General features: G+C 49.0%; 1 protein-coding gene across 3 annotated transcripts in view; it reads left to right on the forward strand.

Moving 5' to 3' along the window:
* The window catches only part of CTNNBL1 (catenin beta like 1), a 170527-nt gene extending 152206 nt beyond the window's left edge, over positions 1-18321 (forward strand). For all 3 annotated transcript variants that reach the window (XM_055545004.1, XM_055545005.1, XM_055545006.1), the window contains 3 exons: positions 7273-7410; positions 7651-7723; positions 18140-18321. In XM_055545004.1, the coding sequence (XP_055400979.1) occupies positions 7273-7410; positions 7651-7723; positions 18140-18228 (300 nt within the window). In that variant the 3' untranslated portion in view covers positions 18229-18321. The remainder of the gene's footprint in view (positions 1-7272; positions 7411-7650; positions 7724-18139) is intronic.
* The last annotated feature ends 2601 nt before the right edge of the window (positions 18322-20922 follow it).

Raw genomic sequence — 20922 nt, forward strand, 5'->3', positions numbered from 1 at the left:
TGCAACTTGCCTGCGGAGAGAGATAGAGGCACCTGGCAAGGTAGTGATTTGGTAGCACTCTGAAGACAGATTAACATTTAAAGTGAGGATGTGGCGGGGGAGGGGACGCACACGCAGCCCTGCAGCAATGGTACCTCGAGGCCACACGCACCACCTCCTTGTGTGTGTCTCTGGAGACGAATCTGTTTATTTTAGCAGCCCCCAAACAGGCTTATGCTGCCCTGAATTGCAGTCTGTTCTACTTAATGCGCTATTCACTGAATAACCGTCTAAGTTTTTATTCAGTCCTCTCTTATGGAATGAACAAAATAAAACCTTTCAGATTGTCTTTTTTTGTTTTTTTAACTCTCCTGAATTACACATGGAATTTGCTAGTCTAGCTAGAGATCCCTCCTCATTTTTTGTTTTTTTAAGTTTCTTCAGTTTATAAGAAAAAGGCAAAAGAGCTAGATGACCTTACATTTAATGCTGGTCATTTGCAGTGGTTCCCAGATACAGCATGAAGAAAAACCCCATCTATTTGCTCATAGGCTACTACTGGAAAAGGTCTATAAAACAAAGACATTTTGAACTAGGGAAGTGATCACAGGCTTGGAGCCAGACTCATGTGGGTTTTTATCCTGTCTCCAACACTTACTCAGCTCTGAGCTTTGTGACCGTGGGAGAATTCTCCCCTCTTTAAACCTCAGTTTCTTATTTGAAAGTGGAAATAGTTATGATTCTTATTACCTCTTGGGGTTTAAGGAAAAGTGAGAAATTTATGAAAGTGAGAATTCAAGAAATTCACTGTGCTAAACATAGTGCCTGATAAACAGTGAGGACCCAGGAAATTTTGCCGTTATTATTCCATTTTTCCCGCCCATCCTTCCCTCCCCCCATATTTATTTATTTGTTTGTGTCTTAGTTGCAGTATGTGGGATCTTTGTTGCATCATTCAGAGTCTTTCGCTGTGCTGCACAGACTCTCTAGCTGTGACGCAGGCTGAGTTCCTCCGTAGCATGTGGGATCTTAGTTCCCTGACCGGGGATTGATCTCATGTCCCCTGCATTGCAAGACGGATTCTTCACCCCTGGACCACCAGAGAAGTCCCTCGTCCATGCTTCGTCAGAGTGAAAGGACTAACAGGAAAAGGTCTTAGACTAGGAAATCATATCCCACTAAAGTCTCTAAGCAAAACTCAGTGGCAGTCATTTGATGTCTATCTCAGTTTTTCCATCTGTGAAATCTGAAAATGGTATTTCCTGTGCACAGACAACCTACAGCAAGTGAGGTTAATGCAGGTCCTGTGCTCTGGAGAGTAAAAAAATGCCGTACATGGATGTTGAGTTGTCATTGCTTCGCAGAGAAGACGGTCACCTCCCCTCTTCTCAAACGTGAGAGTTGAATGTATTAGCTTGTGAAAGACATCCTTTAAATCTTAACTCTCATGCCCTATTTCAAATATAGTTTGACATGTATATAGATTTTCACTTAGAAATTGGGTAAAGTACAATATCTTTACCATACTTAAGGAGGCTACTGGTTTGGGGGAATTTCTCTTTAATCTCTATTAATCATGTTCCCACTTTAAGAGCATTCAATTTACACACTCATATTGTTTTAAAATAGCCCCTCTAACATACCAGCAAATCCAAGAGTTGTCTCTTTCTTACAGGGAAGTTACTTTGTTGATGACAGGATGAGCTAATTGTCAGTGCTCACCACTTGCTGTTGAGGTGACGACTACTGGAGGCATGTTTCCCGGTGGCCCTTCTGACTGTCTCGGAGCACTGCCTGTCAGCAGCTCCAGTCTATCAATATACCCGTGTGTGGGCAAAAACCCATTGCTTCTGGCTGTTGAGGTGCTTCAGTCCTAGATTTGCCACAGGTTATCAAAGCTAAAAGGCACCTTCAAGAAGATCAAATCAGGGAAGACAAAAGTCAGCCCTGTCACTCCCCAACCTGCGACTGGAGTTTACAGTGCCAATAGAGTTCAGTGTTCTTCCCCAGCTAAGCTCCAACTTGGCTTCACAATACTTTGCCAATATGGTTCTCTATAGCCATTCTAGTGGATTCGAGTTGGCACTCAGGAACTGTATTTCCCTTCGCAGATACAGTTGAGGCTTCTAGTTTCCAAGCAAAGCAGTCACGGCCGAAAAAATTTAAATGACTTGCCTATGGACCCTAGTAAGTTTGAGTTGAGATCTGATCCCATTTGCTTAGTTCTTTCCGATGTCTAGCTCTTTTTCCTCACACTCAGAAATCCAAAGAACTGTATCACGTTCTTATCGCAAGATCAAATTGTTATCTAGTATCTTAGAAACCAAGAAAAGGAGCCAGAAATTCATTAATCCATTTATAAAAAGTTGGCTCTGTTCACACAGAGTAAGACAGGCGTGGATAATAAAGGTGACATACCATCCCACTTCTTTTTTAAAAAGACCAGAACTTAAGAAAATGTGCCTTAAACAACTCTTACCCAGACTTCCTTATTTTCCATCAGAATAATACATAATCACCTTGCTTTTTTTAAATTTCCCTTTAAACATGAGGTACACACTTGTGCTCACCTTCCCTGAATCCACTCGGCAGCAAATATTCCATGCCACAGAGTTGTAACAGGCTAGATTAGGTGCTGTCCTGACAGCAGTCACCAGCTCTCCATGCTGGTTTCTCTGATGCTTCTAAAACTGTCAAGGCAGAAACTCCCATCTTCGAAGCCAATCTCTGTTTCATCTTTGTGTGTGTGTTCAGTGCAGTTATGGTGATGCCTCTCCTGGAAATGAACTGCAATCCTGTCTCAGATCTGCATTTGAAAATTTCACTTTCAAATCACGCGGCCTCATGTCTAAAAGTAGAATGTCGAAGTGAACGTTGTCGGAGTCTTGAAGTTCTGGGAAAGGAGGAAAAAATAGGGTTTGGCAGTGCTCTCTTGGGTCCATCCTTTCCACATGACAATATTTGGAGAAACTGGAAGGTACAGTGCGTCTGGTTAAAAGAGGATCAGATTGCGGGGAAGAGTGTGAAAAGGAAAAACTACCAGGGCACTTCTGACGTAATTGGAGAAATTTAATTTTGCTAAGCTCTGTTCCTAAGCCATTCTACCACTCTAATTTAGTATCTTCCTTTGTTCTCCAACCCGCTCTAAAATCTGTCATGCCTCCGCAGACGTGGTAGCATGAAGAGAGAGCACAGACTTGGATTTGAGTCCCCCGTCCTCCTTCCCACTAACCTTAGGGAGGTTGTTCGGCCTGAGTCAGTTTCCTCATTGGAAATAGGGGCGATGATCCCTATTGTCGTTGTTCAGCTACTAAGTCGTTTTTGACTCTTTGCGTCCTGATGGACTGCAGCATGCCAGGCTCCTCTATCTCCCAGAGTTTGCTCAGAGTCATGTCCATTGAGTTAGTGATGCTATCTAAGCATCTCATTCATAGTATTTGTGGGAAGTAATGGAGTCGGTGTAGGTAAAGCACTTGGCACTCAGCAAACTAAGCCCTCAGCAAACACAAGCTTCTCCCGCAAGGCGGGTAGATGGTGGTGGCAACGGTTACTATTCAGACTGCCTCACACAATGCCTGGTATTTAGTAATCAATCAAAAACTATGATGTGCCAGGAGCTAAGATCTAATAAGCAAAGAAACACTCCCTTCTTTCTCTGTTAGTAACAGTGGTATCTCACTGTTGTGGGATACTTCCACCCTCGCCAAGCTGACCCATGCTATTGTTGCTCCCTCTGCTTAGAATGTGCTTTCCAGCTTGTCATGCTTCTTCAGAATCCAGCTCAAATGTTATATTTTCCTGGAACTCTCCTGATAACCAAAACAAAACAGGTACTGAGGTACTGAGTGCCTCTCCTTCTGGCACTCAGTACAATTTGCAAGGTCCTTCATAATGGCCATTACTACATTTAAAAAAGAAGTTTGTTCATACCTGTTAACCTCATTAGCCTTTAATCTCCTTGATTCTGTAGACTGTCCTATTTATCTTTGCTGCCCCCAGCACATCATATAATAGCTGGTTCATAGTTAGTGTTCAGGAACACTGAGCTAGTGTTCTTTACCAGTGGATGAATGAATATGTTTCTCCCCACGTTCCCAGGTTTGCACTGAGGGATTGGTCTCTCTTCTCTCTCCCCCTCCACCCCTCTTCTCTTCTCCATCTGATCTGCTTCTCATATAGGCTGACACTGTGCAACCTACGAGCTGTACACTTTGCCTACCTCTCAACACTTGAAGCCACCATGTCCGTCAGACAGGTGTTCACACATCCTCATTCACTTTCCTGCACAGCATAGTCTGCAGCTCATCCTGTCTCACTTCTCTGGCCGACAGATTCACAAATGCTTTTCAAGAGTCTGCTTTGCAGAAAGTAATATGCAAGGTGCTTTGTAGGGTACAAGTTTTTAAATATCTCAGGAAAAATTTTATAAGGAATATCACATTTTGGACTTTATATTACGATAGATATTGGGGTGTGGGGAGAGTACCAACATCACAAGCAAACGTGAGGGGGCCAGAAAAGGGAGGGCAGGCCTGTTTATGCTGTGTGTGTTGCGGGGGGGAAGGCCAATGAGCAGAAAGTTGAACAGCATAATGCATTTTGCATAAGGCTTCAGGCCACAAAAATGCCTTCAGTTTATTTTTTTTTTAATATTTATTTCTCTGGCTGCACCAGGTCGTAGTTGGAGCACACAGAATCTCCGATCTTAGTTGCAGCGCATGGCATCTTTAGTTGCAGCATGCAAATTCTTAGTTGCCATGTGTGGGATCTAGTTCCCTGACCAGGGATTATATCTGGGTCCCTGTCTTGGGAGCACGGAGTCGTAGCCCCTGGACTGCCAGGGGAGTCCCTGCCTTCATTCTTAAGTCATCCGTCCTACTGCGTCTGCCGGTCAGAAGCCTTGAAGCCTTATCCAAAAGTCACTTCTTCCCAGTGTCTTATAACCAGCCCTGATTAGCACCCACCACTTGTAATTACTTTAAACTTGTAGACGCACTGCATCCCTTTACTTTTTGATCATTTTCTGTGTTGCTGTGATCTTCCCAGTCAGACCGGCAGTTCCTTGGTGACTAAGACCAGCACATCCCCTTAGCTTCATTCTTACTCCTTTTCTGCCTTCACTCAGTGCTTGGAACGGTGTTCTTGCCACAGGGCGGTATAGCAGGGTCCGGATCTGAGCATCCACTTCGTGTTATTCATTTCCACCTCAGAGATGAATCAGACAGGATTCCTGTCCCTGGGGAGTCCATATTCGAGTAACTGGTAATTATGTAATTATGAACAACTTACTTAACCTCTGTGTGCCTTGGATTCTAATTTGTACAATGGGATTAATATCCCTTCCCTGCTCGCTTTAAATTTGGTAATAAGGACCATATATATAATAACACTTTAAACTCCACCGCATTATAGAAATGTGAAGTATTAGCCTCAAATGCTTTTTGCATGAGTGGAAGTCAAAGAGTAATTTTCCTTCCTGTGCCCCCAGCTGTTGAACACTTAGGAGTTGTGGAGCAGGAAGCTATGATTATGAACAAATGAGAAACTGAAGAGGCCCTTCTATTTTTAAACTCCTTGGACATCAGTCCGGTGCTCCGTGACTACCTCGTGACCATTAACACTATCACCAGATCACCAAGGAACTTGCTACTACACAAAGCTCTGAATTAGTGGCGGTGCTTTACCAGGCAGCGCCGGGCCTGGCAAACCTAGAGCCTTCTTTTGCCTCACAGACAGAGGCCTTTAGGAACAAGATGAAAAGTAGCTACAGGCAGGCCCCCTGGGCAAATAAAGAAGCGCGTTATCTGCGTCTAAATAGTCTCTGAAGGATACTGGTTGGAGATTGATGACCACGGTGGTAAGTCCTTCGAGTTTGGGAGAGTGGAAAGCAGGGTCCCCAGGGCTTCCATCAGTGACAGGTGGCTGAATTGTCAGAGGGAACCATGGCCATAAAACCACTGACAGAATTAAGAAATGGATTGTTGTCATCAGAAGCGTGTATTCAAGCACCTGTCTTCTTAGACCAATCTGCTAGTCGTGCAGAACGAGTCCCTCACCCAGTTCCGACTCTGACAGCCTGAAGCAGTTATGTCTCTTTCCTCTCATTCACCACGTGGATGTTTACTGAGCCGGGGATGTAAAGACAAAATTCAGTCCCCACTTTCACAGAGCTCACAGCCCACCCTCATGAAACAGAGGGAGTTGTAGAAACAGGGAGCTGATGGTAACTGAAATCAGTGTGGATATGGTGGGCCAAAAGACGGTGTGCCATGGAGTGGCCTGCAAGGGTGCTGTCCGGAATTTTGGAAAGGAGTTTTGTTATCCTTAAATGATCAAGGAAGGCTCTGTAGGAGAGGTTGCTTTATAGTGTTGGCATGAGAGATATCCCAGAACCCTTAGGAAGCGAGGCAGTAAAGGCCCTGAGACGGGAAGAAGAGCTGTCTTGGCAGAGGTGGTAATCCTCTGGATGAGGGGCTTTGGGGTGGAGTGGAATGAAAATACGCTGCGATGAGTGTGGTGGTGGTTGCATAACTGACTACACGCAAAACTGTTGCTTTACATGGTTGAATACTGTGGTACATCAATTGTATCTGGATAAAGCTAGGTTTGTTTTTCAAAGAATCCACTCTACAGGAACATATATGGGGAGAGCAAGTCTGATAGGTCTGGGTTACAAAACTTTAGGAAAGAGACTCCCTGAAGAGGAAAGAGATTAGCTCTTTGACCTTGAGGAAGTATTGAACTCGTGGAATGAAACGGAAAGGTTGGCGTTTTGTATCTAACGAAATATAAGCCAAAAGGGACACGTAGAATGGGTACCTGCACCATCAGAAGGGCACCAAAACAGATACAGAGAAAGCGGACCTCTCCTCCCTAGGTTAATTTAATTTGGAAGAAAAAGAGAGTTAAGTATATCTTGTAGAGAGGTTACTGATGGAGGCGGGAACCAAAGGGTAAAGACTGAGTAGAAGCAGATAAATAGATTTATGTCCCCATCAGCTTATTTTTTCAGGTTGAATGTGTGGATGAGATCATTTTGGCCTTGAGTCATTGTATAGAGAAAATAATGGACGTTAGTCTTGACTCCGTGAGCCTCTAGTCCGTTGACAATGAGAACGTAAGATACTTTAGAATAAGGAGACGAGCAGGAGGCAGATGAAGGCAAAGTGGTTTTCTTTTGTTGTTGTAGTTGTCGTTACTACTCTTTTGTGAATCGTGAGAGGACTAGAAACCTATTCTTTCCTCCTCCACTCACCATCTGACTTTTGTTCCCCAATGTTCATTCCTTTCTAGGACATGGTCCGGCGTGGAGAGATCATAGACAATGACATCGAGGACGAGTTCTACCTCCGGCGCTTGGATGCTGGGCTGTTTGTCCTCCAGCACATCTGCTACATCATGGCAGAGATCTGCAATGCCAACGTGCCCCAGGTAGGAGGGGCTGCCCTGGGTGGGCCCATCCATCCCTGCCTCCTTGCCTGCCACCGGCTTAGGGGAGAGTCTCTCAAAGAAGGAAGTGGATCACACACTCCCTGAATTCCTTCACTCTACGTGGGGCCTCTTTCTCAGGGATGGGGGTGAAGGGAATACTTCCAATGTGATGTATTCTGATGTCTACCAGGACAAATGATGCTCTTTCTTTCTCTGTCCACTCTTTCTTTTCCTTATTAGATTCGCCAGAGGGTTCACCAGATCCTGAATATGCGTGGAAGCTCCATCAAAATCGTCAGGCACATCATCAAGGGTGAGTTGGATGTTGCGTGTGTCTGGGGCTCCAGGGAATTAATTAGATGATGCTTTCTTTCCATCTGTGTCTATATGCCTGGAATTTGGTGCGTAGCATTCTCTGTACTGCAGGCTTAAGTGTGTTGTCCAGTTCGGTCTGTGTCCAGATCATCCTGTCAGAATACCAAAGACTAACCTAGTTAATCTCTGCCTCTGATTCTCCACTTCCAGAATTTTAAAAACACAAACAAGAAGCACTAGGGATTGGAAATTAAGACACACACACACACAAACACACAAAAATCCAGGTCCAAACTGCATGTAGTGAAAGGAAATTGCTTTCTTAGGGGAAAAAAAAGCCAAACTAATAAGAACTACCTGGAGTTAAGGCAGAAGGAAGTGAGTTTGAGGCAGGAGAAAAAGTATGCGTGCTTTCCAGTGCTAGCTCTGCCTTCCCCCAGCTGTGTGAGCAAGATCTAGAAGAAATTTGGAAACGTTCATGAGATGCTACATGACAGCATCCAGCCTAGTGGCCAGCACACAGGAAGTGCCCAGGTGAATTTCCTTCACCTTGCCCAGCGGGCCCCTCAAACACTGTTGGCTCTTTGGCCGGACCTGACTCAGCTGGAGCGGCTCCCGGGAAGCCCCTGGTCGGTGAGCACGCTCTCAGTCAGCTTTGTGGTGCAGCGCCCGCCCTTGGACCACTCAGCACAGACCAGCCCACGTGGCAGCAGGAGCCTGTGCTGGACTTTACTGATAACACCAGAGTTCAGAGTCATGGTGCACAGTACCGCAGCCACATCGTGTCTCTCTCTGACCCTCGTTCTGCCCACTTCTTAGCTGAGGAATTAGGCTAGATTTACTTGAAGGGAGTGCGGGTAAGTGGCTTATAACTCCCATTACAGGTGGGAGATGAAATGTGAAGATAAACGATATATATAATAGAGTGAGGAGACGTTAAGAGCCCTGGGTTCTGGGATCTGGCTCCTGGAAGTGAATCCTGTTCCTTCTGTTTGCGGTGCTACATCAGGCAAGATATCCAATTTCTCAGAGACCTCCTAGAATAGGTACAAGGATTAAATGAGATGATGCATGGAAAGTATCTCCAGTTCATAAGTTCTTGGTAAATGCTAGCTGAGTATTTGCTATTTCCTTGGTAAATGCTATTGTGAGTATTATGAAACGTGATGATAACTATCGTCAGCAGTGTTACAAGTGAGGCACGGCTAACATCCCACGGGAAGCTGTGTGGGAGTAGGAACATTGAGCTGGGTCTTAGACATTCCAAAACAAAGGAACCGTGTGGGTGAAAACCTAGGACTGGAAGCCACATGATCATCACTGTGCTCCCCGGCGCGTGGGGATGGTAAATCTTGTGCCCATTTTGCAGATGGAGCCTATGAGGCACTGGAATTTATTGTCTTCCCCCTGAGAAAAAGGAAAGGGGGAACCCGTCCATGAGCCTCACCTCGCGTCTCCCGTAGTGGCATCCTGGGTGCTCCCTTCTCCCCCGTGAGTTACTGCTTCAGGTGTCAGGCCGCCTCCTCCCTCAGGTGCGGCGGCGGCGATGAGAAAGCCCAGCCTCTAAAGGACATTCATTTTCAATGCCCACACGTTCAGTTAGAACTTTTTGTGACTCTCAGCTCCGCTGTCTTGCATTTAAGCTTCTCCCTGCACCTCCATCCCCACGATCAAAATAGTGATCTTCTGAGAAAGGAAGAGTGTTTTTAACACCTAGTAGGGGGATGCTTTTCTTCCTAACATCCTAACATGTGTACCTGAGGTTATTCAGGATTTTCAGTTGTTGCGAGCCAGCCTCTGTGCCCCTCAGAGCCCGATTTATTCCCCAAGTGCCTGTTAAAGTGCTGGGCGCGTAGTGGGTGCTGAGTACACATTTGTTGATTGTCTGGCCGGGTGAGCAGGTGAACAGCCTGCACAGATGCTGCGTTCATTCCACCACTCTTGTTCCTCTCCCCAGTCGCTTTCTTTCCCCCACTGTCCAGGATCTCAGGTCCCTCCTTCCTTCCAGACCCAGGTCCGGCCCTTCAGCTCTCTCTCCAGCCCCCTTCACAGCCAGTCCCTTGGTAAATCTGCCATTCCTGCCTCCAGCCTCAATCCTGAATCAATCCACTTCTCTCCATCTGTTATTTCCCATCATAGCACCGTGTTTATTTCTTTCCTAGCCCTTATCACAGTCTGTAATTATTTTTATTTATGTCTCTGTTTACTTGTTCTGTGTGTCTCATGCATTAAAATGTAAGCTCCATGATGCAGGGCCATTGGCTTGATCCCCGTGTCTCCTCAGCACCTAGAGCAATGCCAGGCACATAGTGGACACCCAGGGAATATTTTAAACGTTGTTCAATTCAACCCTACCCTTGTGTGAATTTAAACTGGCAGATATTTACTGAGACTCCTCAGGGCTCAGCACAGTGCTAATACTGTACTACTGAGGTGTCACACAGCTCCTGCCCTCATAGAGTTTTTAGTCTTTTGGGGGGACATGGCTTAGTCGCTAAGTCCTGTCTGACTCTCTGCAACCCCATGAACCGTAGCCCACCAGGCTCCTCTGTCCATGAGATTATCCGGGCAAGAATGCTGGTGTGGGTTGCCATTTCCTTCTCCAGGGGGTCTTCCCCACCCAGGGATCGAACCCACATCTCCTGTTTGGTAGGCAGATTCTGTACCACTGAGCCAAACAAAATACATGCTTCAGCAACTACTCAGCCAATGTTGCTGGGTGCCAGGCTCTGTATCCAGGGCTAGAGAGACAGAGAAGAATCAGCAAGATCCCTGTCCTAAGGGTTCATGGTCTAGTGGGAGAAAGACTCAAAACTAATTATAACGTGATAAGTGCTGTGTTGAAGTTGTGAACAGAGTGTTAAAGGAGTGATAAGGAGGCAGTAATGGAGGCACAGGCCACACCCGGGAATCCCAGGGAAGAGAGAGGATGCTCTCAGGACTGGGAAGGGTGTCCAGGGGGGGAAGCACATCCCAGGCAGTGGGAGCAGAGGCCTGAGGCGGAACAGGATGTCAGTGGCCTTCATACGCAGTCTCCCCCATCAGGGGAGGCCTCACAGGGATGTGGGAGGCTGGAGCATCAGGTGGGGTTGGGAGTGTTTCTGGACAAGGCTCTCGAGTTCTGTTGGATACACGGTGAGTTTGGGGGGACAGGCAGTGCCTGCACCCCATTGTTGGCCAGCGGAGAGCAGACATTCTCATTCAGGCAGAAGTGCTAGTTTGGACAACTGGAAGTCTTTACAAGGGAGGTGATATTTAAAGCCAGGGAATCAGATGCCACTGCCCAGGTCAAAGATGTCCTCAGAGGATGCTGACCACAAAAAACAAACAAACAAAAAAGCGTTCTCTCCAGATGGAAGGCTAAAGTTATAATAAAGGGCTCACACTGGCCCCAGGAACCCGTCTGTCTGCGGTGTTGGGTGGCAGAGCTGTACCACGGTCCACCTTTCCTCAGCCCGTGAATGCGGTCCAGCAAGCACCCTCCAGACAGTGCTGAGGTTGAAAAGGGGTGAGTCTACCACGGGACTAGGTGGGGGGCGATGGCTGGGCTTCTGCTTTAGGCCCACCTCTTAAAAGCCTTCACTCCCTCCCCCAGCCTTCATTCCATCAAAATGCACAAAAAAACAAAGCCTCATAAAGAAAACCAGCTCATCAGTCTGTCGTCTTTGATTTTAATTTTGTTTTTTGGTTTGGGTTGCGTCCCTTTTTTTTTTTTATCATACTAATTAGATGCAAGCTTTTTTCTTTGATTTTATGGCCTACATATTTCCCAAGTTTTGCTGCCAGGATGACAGCTGATGGATCCCTTGGGGTCTCAGGAAAACGCTGATGAGGCAGGCCCAGCAGGGGACTCTTCCCATTTTATTTCTGTCCCCTTTCTCACAGTTTCCCTCCCTCCTTTTGTACTGGGGGTGCCACGAGAGCTAGAAATAATTGATGGCTCATTAAAGTGCCTCGGTCTGCAGGCTGCGCGTACTCAGTGCTCCTGAAGTCCAGCCTTCCCTGAACGGGTAGCCGCTCTGGCCCGAGGCCTGTGGCACCCACCTGGGGGGCAGCGGTATCCGTACTAGAGAAAGACCGTGTGCTCCACACGGGCAGTGACAGTAGTCCTGCCTTTTATCTTATGGTGCCTAGGCCGCACATGCCACAGAGAAGGGGCTCGGCTAATGCTTACTGGGGATGCACTTCAGGCTTCTTTGTGGTGTTCCTGAAATCAGGGTCACAGTAGATAGAGTGGTCACTCCCAAGCACATCCTCTGTGCCAGGCTTTTAATGTTTGTTCTCCCGTTCTCACAAGAGCCCTAAAAGCAGGATTACACTCTCCATTGTGCCCACAAGGAAGCTAGGACCTGCAGAGGTTAAGTGGCGTTACCCGAGTCGCTCTTAATGCAGGAAAACTGGATCCAGACTCAGTCGGTCTTTCCATCTGGTGGAAAGGAAAGCTCTAACTGGGCCAGTTGGCTGATACACTCCTCAAGCATTTCAAGAAAGAAAATTCAGGGTGGCAATCTTTTCAGAGCACCCAGCAGCATCACAGGGCACTCGGTGGGCTCCCTAGACACACCGAGGAGACCCTGTCCCCAGGGGGATTCAGTCCCATCACATGAGGAATAAATAACCGCTACACAAAGCAGACTGAAGTCAGTGCTAAGAGATGGAGTGGGAATCAAGAAAGCACAGTTAATTCTGCTGGAGATGGAGAGAGAGCCTGAAGACCCACCCAGAGAGGCTGCAAGAAGAGGTGCTTGTTTTTGTTTTTTAATTGTGGTAAAACATGCACAGGAGTTACCATCTTAACCATCGCAGCCATCACCATCACCTGTCCACAGAACTTACTTTCATTTCAGCATAATTGAAAGGCTGTACCCATTAAACCCTTCACTCCCCATTCCCCCGTCCCCTAGCCTCTGGCAGCCACCCTTGCACGTTCTGTCCCCATGAAGCTGATGACTAAATAAGAACGTGGCTTCTCGAAACGTGACACCTCCATAGGTAGACACAGGGGTACATTGAGTGGTCCCCTCGTTGGATGTGGAGTAGGACCTGTGACCTGGAAATACTTTGAGTATAAATACTTGTGCCAGGGCTTACTGTGGAAGCCTCCAGTGAATCTCCTGAATGTTTCAGTCACTGGTGAAAGTTAAGACCATGTGGTGGTAGGCTGTTTGGCAGAGGAAAGCTTAGAGGATTACTGACTCAAAAAACTCTCAGTGGTGGTGAAAAGACTGAGCCAAAGACTTCAGAACGCTTTCAGAGATTGGCTCCTGGCCCTTTGATTTGCTTGTATTCCTTATGGCTTGAAGTCCTTTCTCAGGAGCTCCTAAACATGTGTTCCCGTATTGATTTGGAGCGCTTGGTAACCTGAGCTTGGCCTCTGTGATTTGCAAGCTACAGAAGCTGCTGGGATTTCTCTTTGATGACATGTTCGTGTGTTTGTGACTTCCACCAGGCCTTGGCTGCTGGAGCCTCTAGGATTTAGGGAGGCGGGAAAGGATCCTAAAGAGGGGCCTCTTTAACCTCGGGCAGCTACGTGCCCTCCCCCTAAGCAGTTCCTGCATCTATAAGATGGAGATGAATAACTCGCCTCCAAAGTTTGCTGTGAGAATTAGATGAGGCTCTGCAGTAAAGGGCTTCCATGTTGGCACATGATAAGTGTCTGATGACATTAGCTACCTTTACCGGTGTGACTTGAGTCCCAGCTTACATGGGAAGAGGTAGAACTGAGATGCACAGTCCAGCAGGATTCTGGCTCTCTGTAACTTGGGGTAAGTTAGTAGATAACATGTGTGAGCCTGGGTTTCCTCCTCTGTAAAAAGCAAACCGAAAGTGAAGATTGCCCCCAAGGATGGCTGAGATAGAGATGCAGCTGGGGACCTGGGACAGAATACTTGCTCAGTAAATGCAGATTCCTTCCTTCCCTTCCCTGCCCTCATCCTTTCACCGGTGCTGGCAACAGCCTGGACTCAGAGGCAGTCAGGAAAGCCCAACCCAGACCTCACTCTTCAAGGGTGGGGCGGGTGGGGTGGTGGTGCTTTTCCAGACAGCTGAAATGTCTGTGGAAAAACAGTCCGTGGGGATGTGACCCTGTTAGCTTCGTAAGCAAAGAATAAGCTTCCTTCTGTTTCTCCTTAAGTAAGTTTCACTGTCCTGATGTCCCTGATGAAACTTACACCCCCCACTTGCAGCCCCAGCACAATATTCTCCTCCAGAGAAGCCACGTTAGTCCTTCCGCATCTATCCTTGTTGCTGAGGAATCTCTGTTAGACCTCAAGGGCCTTACTCTCCTAGTTTCTATTTCATTATTATTTCTATGTCTTCAAGGGTTTTCAGTGTAAAAATGCTGACGTTCCTCTTCTCCCCAGTCACCCTTCCTCCTGCACATTTTCAGAGGTGAGCATTTAAGGCTAAAGGTCCAGGGATCTGAACCGGGCTTGTGAGCTCCGGTCCCAGTCTGTGTCCTGGACAACAGTTCTTCCCTGTCTTCCAGTCAGGGTGCCCCTCCCTCTCCCTCTTAACATAAACAGAATAGCTCAGATTCCATGTCTGAACAGTAAACCTGCTGTCTAAAGTTTGCTTTAATATTTATGCGTTCAACGCTGCTGCCTGTTTCTAAGCTCGATCAAAGCCTTTATTATAAGAGCATTTGAAAATGCTGGGGAAGGAGAGAAGGGAGTGGATGTATCTGCCCCGTCTTTCTCACTCTCCAGACCGACTCACTCTCTCCCCCTCCCTCTCCCTAACCCCGAAGTTCTCCCTTCATCTAGCATCTCTTTTTTCCCCTCCAGTCTCTCCCTTTCTTACACACACACCGCAAAGAGAACTCTTTCCCGAGACTCTGGGAGGGATCTGTTCCATATTTATAAATTGCTGCAGCAGCCGTAAGCACCGGAGGTAGCTGGCACCACCACAGTTTGCTCCAAATAGGATTCCACTCTGGAAACAAAGAACAAGTCGGGGTCAGGGGTGGAGGGTGAGACGTGAGGTGCACAGCTGGTACCAGCTGCCAGGGCCAGTGGGAGAGCACTCAGGGCTTGTCAGGTCTGCTTCTGGGGCCGGCTCGCTGTGGGCCCCTAGCCGCTCACCTGTCCCTCCGGGTTGCTGTACATTTCTGAGAGCCCTGTCAGCCCTGACATTCAGTGACCGGGCACGAGGGAGCGTGGCCCCAGCCAGCACTCCACGTCTCTTCTGATTGCTGAGGCCCCTTGACCCCGGGACATCCCCTCCAGAGCCTTACCTGTTATGAGGATATTGACACCAGATGCCCTGCCAGAGCTGGACTGCCTTGGAGACTTTTTTCCACAAAGGATGGGGAACAGGCGGGGTAGGGTACTGCCTAGAGAAAAGGATGCCGCTTTCGGGACCAGCTCCCCCGCCCCCCAGTGGCTTTGGAAGTGCCCTCTTGACTTCTCACACATGTTCTTGGTTTGAATCTCAGCCCCTCTGCCATGCTGCACCTGGGCAGGTTGCTTCAGCTCTCTAATAAGCCCCAGTTTCCCCATCTGTAAACAGAGAAGGTGCTCTTTGCCTTGTAGGATTGCTGCAAAGATTCAGTGAGACAACATATATAAATGCCTGGCACATCAACAGTGTTGCCCACATGTGAGGTCCCATTCCACTCTGTGCAGGACAGCCCCTCTTCCTCATTTTACTCCCTTCCTTCACAGCCCATCTCCAGAGAGCAGGTAATCTGACTGTTTCCTCCTTCTCCGCTTGTGGAGCATCCAAGGAGACTTGTCCGTTGACCGGTGTTCTGTGTACCGTGGTGGCAGGCGTTTTTTTTACAGCCTTGGTAGCGGCGATTCAGCAAGGGGACTGATACAGACATTGGTGCTCTACTCTGCGCATCCCTGGAAAGCAATAAGGTCCCTCCAGGGAAGCTGGCTTTTCTTGGAAAAGCATTGCCCCAAAGGATCAGACTGTGTCTCACTTCCTTCTCTCCTGGGTCTGAGAATCCATTAGGAGAACAAAGTGTTAGTTCAGTCCATTAAGATTCTTGCTTTCAGGCCAGGCCTTTGAGGGTATTAAAAGCTATAATGGTCATTTCTCTCTCTCCTGGGGCAGAGACTAGATCATTCACATGAGAGTAAAAAGATACCAGCCCAGAGCCTTCTCCCACCACCCACTTCCTGTTCTCCCATCACCCCAGCCCTCCCTTTAAGGAGCCTTCATGGAAGGAATCACAGCCATTTGCTGTTGGAGGTGATGGATGGGCCTCACAGGAGAGGATGATTTCGGGAGGGGGGGAGACACACAGCTGGCACGTGTCTGAATCCCGTATCGCCTCTTCTGGCACATGTCCAGAGTCATAAAGAGGACGGAGACATGCAAAAGTGGCAGGAGCAAGAGGATTGCCCCAGCACGGTGGGGGAAGGAGGTGGGGGAAGGGAGGTGGGGGAGGTTTGCAGGCTTTCCTCCTTTCCCCAGTCTTTGTCTGATTTGGATCTGCAGATGTTTTATTATGCAGATGCCTTTTGTGGGAGAGTTTTCTATTGTTCCATCTCTGGCCACCCCAGACAGGGGGCTGGGGGCAGACATGCAGGTACTCGTCCTGATTCACTGCTCTTGGGAGTTTATTCACTAAACAGCCAGGAGTTGGCTGTCAGCCCGGCTCTGCTGGGAATTTAACTGAAAGTGAGGCAAAAGCCCCTGCCTTCATAAAGCTGCCAGTCTGGATGGAGGGACAAGTAGAGGATCATCCAGAAGTCAGGCCTGTGACGGGAGACAGAGGCCTGAGGAGGGGAGCGGGAGTCAGAGGTGACTTGGTGGGACTTGTGTGGGATTGCAGTGAGAGACGTTACTGGCCTGAGCAAAGCAGGCTGGAGAAGGGAGCCAGTGTTTCTGAAACATGTGTTATCACTAAGCTCTTTACATGCATTTTCAGAGGGGAGACCATGCAAGGCCCCCTGGGACTGTGAGTCAGGGTCAGGATTCAAACCTGATGATGTCGCAGCATCTCCCGAGGGCAGGGGGCAGGGCACGGTCAGCGCTCAGAGGAGCAGGACTGCCGTCCACCGGGCTCTGTGCCCCTGCTCGTGGGAGTCACCCCAGGAAGCCCGGGGCGCCACTCACTACCCAGCCCTGCCCTCTCATCCCAAAGCTCCGTACAACATGTCTGGGCCATGTCCCACTCCCTCCCACCTCCTAAAACCAGCTGCCCACATAACCTGGGGGCCCGGACACTTTCGAGAATAAAATGAAGGAGTGTTACGTGTTGTGCTGGGGTAACAGGTAAACTGGTACGTTTACCCACCGTACAGCTCTGATGACATCCTGCCATCAGCATCGTGTCCTGCATCCCATTCTCTCTAGACGTTATTTCCGGTATCTTCCTGGTCTGACTGAAACTGTGTCTCCCTGGGATGGGCCCACTCAGGTGGTACCTGCTTTCTCTCACAGACCGTCTGCCGGTGAAGATGGGAGAGGGGTCTTCCATGCTTCTCCTGGGCACCTCTAGACTATTCCTCCTCCCTTTTTCCCAGAAAACACCCATTGGTTTGAATCTCAGCAGCAGTGGACTGTACCCCAGCCCCTGTCCTTGTGGCATGGACACCTGTTCCCCTCATCCCTTGGAGGAGTTCGAGCTCACTGTCACCCTCTCCACCATCTCCACCTCTCCTGTCGTATTTCTTGGTGACTTCAGTATCCAACGTCTCTTCCTCTCCCACCCCATCCTGCTGGAGGCACCGTCAGGATACATCTAAAATCTGAAGACATCTCTCCTCTACCATGACCTTGGGCCAGACCACCATCAAATCACATCCCCTTCTTTCTGCCCTTGGCCCCTTCACTGTGTCTTCCTCGCGGCAGCTGGAGTGAGCGCTGCTGAACAGACGGATCATGTCATTCCTCTGCTTACAGCTCTCTCGTAACTTCTCATCTCTGGGGAAGTGCCGACAGGGGCCTGCCTGCCCCGTGCCCACCCCGCCCTGCTCCCCTCTCAGCGGGACTAGGTCTGCTCCCCACTGAAGCCCCAGCTCTGCTTGCCCCCTGCCGCTCGCTCCCAGATACTCCCCTGCACACCTGCTTCAGCAGTGCAAGTGCCCAGTCCTCACCACTGGACCACTGGGGAGCTCCCGACACCAGCGTTTCTAACAAGTTCCTACATGACGTTGCTGCTGGTGGTTGGGGTCATACTCAGAACCACCGGCTCTGGGGCAGTGCCTGCCCATAGTTAACACTGTATGTGTTAAGTGGAGGAAGGCTCGCCTGGAGAGGATCGCGAGCAGGGGCCAGGGAGTTGGTCCACCACGGACCTCAAGGGCAGGACCCAAGGAGATTGGGCACAGCCACCGCTGTGGGTGCCCCTGGAGGCACACACCCCCGGTTGCCAGGGTTCAGGGAGAGGTGCGACATGACCCAGCCACGATGGCCCCCACTCCCCAGACTCCCCCTGACCCTGCCTTTGTCTCCCCAGAGTACGCGGAGAACATCGGGGACGGCCGGAGCCCGGAGTTCCGGGAGAGCGAACAGAAGCGCATCCTGGCCTTGCTGGAGAACTTCTAGGCTGGCTCAGCAGCGGGGCCTCCCTGGGGCTCCTCCGGAAACTCTTTGTGGAGCTCGATGTGACTTTTGGACAAATTAAAGTTAGTTTTGGTATCCCCGGGCTGGTGTTCTTTGTACCGTCTGACCTTTAGCTGACACCTCTCCCCGCAGCGCTCACAGGACACGGCTAAGGAAGCTTGATGGTGGGCCTCACCCTTCCAGTGAGAAACCAGAGGCTCTGAGAGCAGATGATGAGGTGATCATCAGTGATGAGGTGGCCACTCTGCTGCCCTGGGGGTCGCGGGGAGGCTGCCCGTCTGCAGCTGGAAAGGTGAAGGCGTGGACTGGAGATCTCTCTGAGGCTGAGCCTGTAACAGGGGGCATATGGCTCGTGTGGAAGGGCTTCCATGGCGCTGCAAGGCTGGCCACAGAGCATGCCATCCTCAGAGCAGTGGTCTGAACTCAACCACACATCAGAGTTGCTCTGGTTGGAGAGGGGACCTAGAAGTATGTATCCATGTTGGCCCCACCCCAGAAGGATGAAGTCAGAATCTGTGGTTTGGCCCAGGTGCTGGCGCTGTTCTAAGCCCCCAGGTAGTTCCAAGAGCCACTGCTTTAGAGCCTAGCTTCATCGTTCACCAGATGGGACTGTCTGGATAAATAACTTTACCCTCTTGAATTGCATTTCCTTCATCTGTGAAGTGGGGGTAGTAATCCCCACGTGGGGATTTCTTTTGTCCTTCCCTCCCAAGTCTGTGGCCTCAGAACTGCAGTCTCACCCCTTTCCCAGAGACGATGAGAAAGTTGGTCTCCTCCTTTATGGAAGTCAGCAGCCCTTTAGCATGGTTTCAGTCTGTCCCAGAGCATAGAGTCCTCACTATGAGGAGTAGGACAGCCGACCTAGAATGAAGTGTTAGCCCAGGGTCAGCTGGTAGACTGCAAGGGATGCCGCCTGCCCCGTGCAGTGCCTGTGGCCACCATTCAGTCAGAGCTGCTCTGACTGCTCAGTGAGGCCCCAGGGACGGGGCTCCTGGTGGCCGCTGCTATCTGGCCAGAGCTGACGTGCCCTCTAGATCCATGCTTTCTAACCTGTGCAGCAGCGGTGCTGGCGGAGTCATTATTCCCGGTTTACTGAAGCCGAGACTGAGGTCCCAGAGGGTAAATAACTTGTGTGAGGCCCCGGGGCCAGTCCGCACAGAGCCCACATTCAAAGCGAAGTCTGTCCAACTCCACAGCCCAGGCTCTGCTCTCCCCCGAGCAGCCTCCATCAAGAGACCGTCACAGGTCACTGACTGAAGCAGTCCACTTCAATCGGTTCTACTGTCCAAGGGATTTAATGAATTCACACAGAATGTAACCTGTGGAATCTTACACTTTTTACAATTTACTTTTACTGAAATAAGTTTACAATGTTATGTTAGTTTCTGGTGTACAGCAAAGTGATTCAGTTATACAAGTGAAGTTAGTCACTCAGTTGTGTCTTACTCTTTGTGACCCCATGGACTGTAGCCCGCCAGGCTCCTCTGTCCATGGGATTCTCCAGGCAAGAATACTGGAGTGGATTGCCATTCCCTACTCCAGGGGATCTTCCCAACCCAAGGATCAAACCCAGGTCTCCTACATTGCAGGCAGGTTCTTTACCATCCGAGCCACCAGGGTGTGTGTGTGTATATATATATATTCTTTTTCATATTCTTTTCTCCTTTTTTTGATTGGACCATTTTTAAAGTCTTTATTGAATTTGTAACAATATTGCTTTTGTTCTGTGTTTTGGTTTTTTGGCTGAAAGGCATGGGGAATCTTAGCTCCCCAACCAGGAACTGAACCTACACTCACTGCATTGGAAGATGAGGTCTTAACCACTGGACCACGGGAGGTCCCTGCATTATGGTCGATTACAGGATACAGAATGTAGTTCCCTGTGCTGTACCGTCAGGCCTTGTTGTTTATCCATCCTTTACAGAATAGTTTGCCTCTGCTGATTCTCGGCTCCCAGTCCATCCTTCCCTCTTCCTCCTCCCCCTCGGCAATCACAAGTCTGTTCTTTATATCTGTGAGTCTGTTTCTGTTTTATAAATAAGTTCAGAATCTTAAACTTTTTGAACTAAGGTTTTCATTTATATCATTAGTCCTTTGGCTTTTCTTTTTAAATTTTCTTTTTACCCAGGTAATACTTGTACAAGGCACTTCCCAATGGCTCAGTGGTAAAGGATACACCTGCAATGTAGGAGACACAGGAGATGCAGGTTCGATCCCTGGGTTGCGAAGATCCCCTAGAGGAGGAAATGGCAACCCACTCCCAGTATTCTTGCTTGAAAAATCCCTTGGACAGAGGAGAGCAGGCTACAGTCTGTGGGGTCACAAAGAGTCAGATACAACTGAGCATGCCCAAGCACAAGCAAATGCTTGTACATGGTACAGAAGTTCAGATTTCAACAATACGTTCGCAGTGAGGAGTCTCCCCTCCCATCCACCCCCGCCCCAGGCCTCCTCCCTATCCCCTGGACGCAACCAGGGTCACCCGATTATCCTTTCAGAGAGGTTCTGTCTAGCCGCTTTCTGCTGTATTCTGCCCTGAGCCACAGGCTTGCTACAAGTGCGTTAGAAGCCAACATAGACGAGAAGGTGGGGACTTCCCTGGTGGTCCAGTGGCTAAGACTCCATGCTCCTAATGCTGGGGTCCCAGGTTCGATCCCTGGTCAGGCAGCTAGATCC

The sequence above is a fragment of the Bubalus kerabau genome, chromosome 13 (assembly GCF_029407905.1).
Source record: "Bubalus kerabau isolate K-KA32 ecotype Philippines breed swamp buffalo chromosome 13, PCC_UOA_SB_1v2, whole genome shotgun sequence".
Lineage (NCBI taxonomy): Eukaryota > Metazoa > Chordata > Mammalia > Artiodactyla > Bovidae > Bubalus > Bubalus kerabau.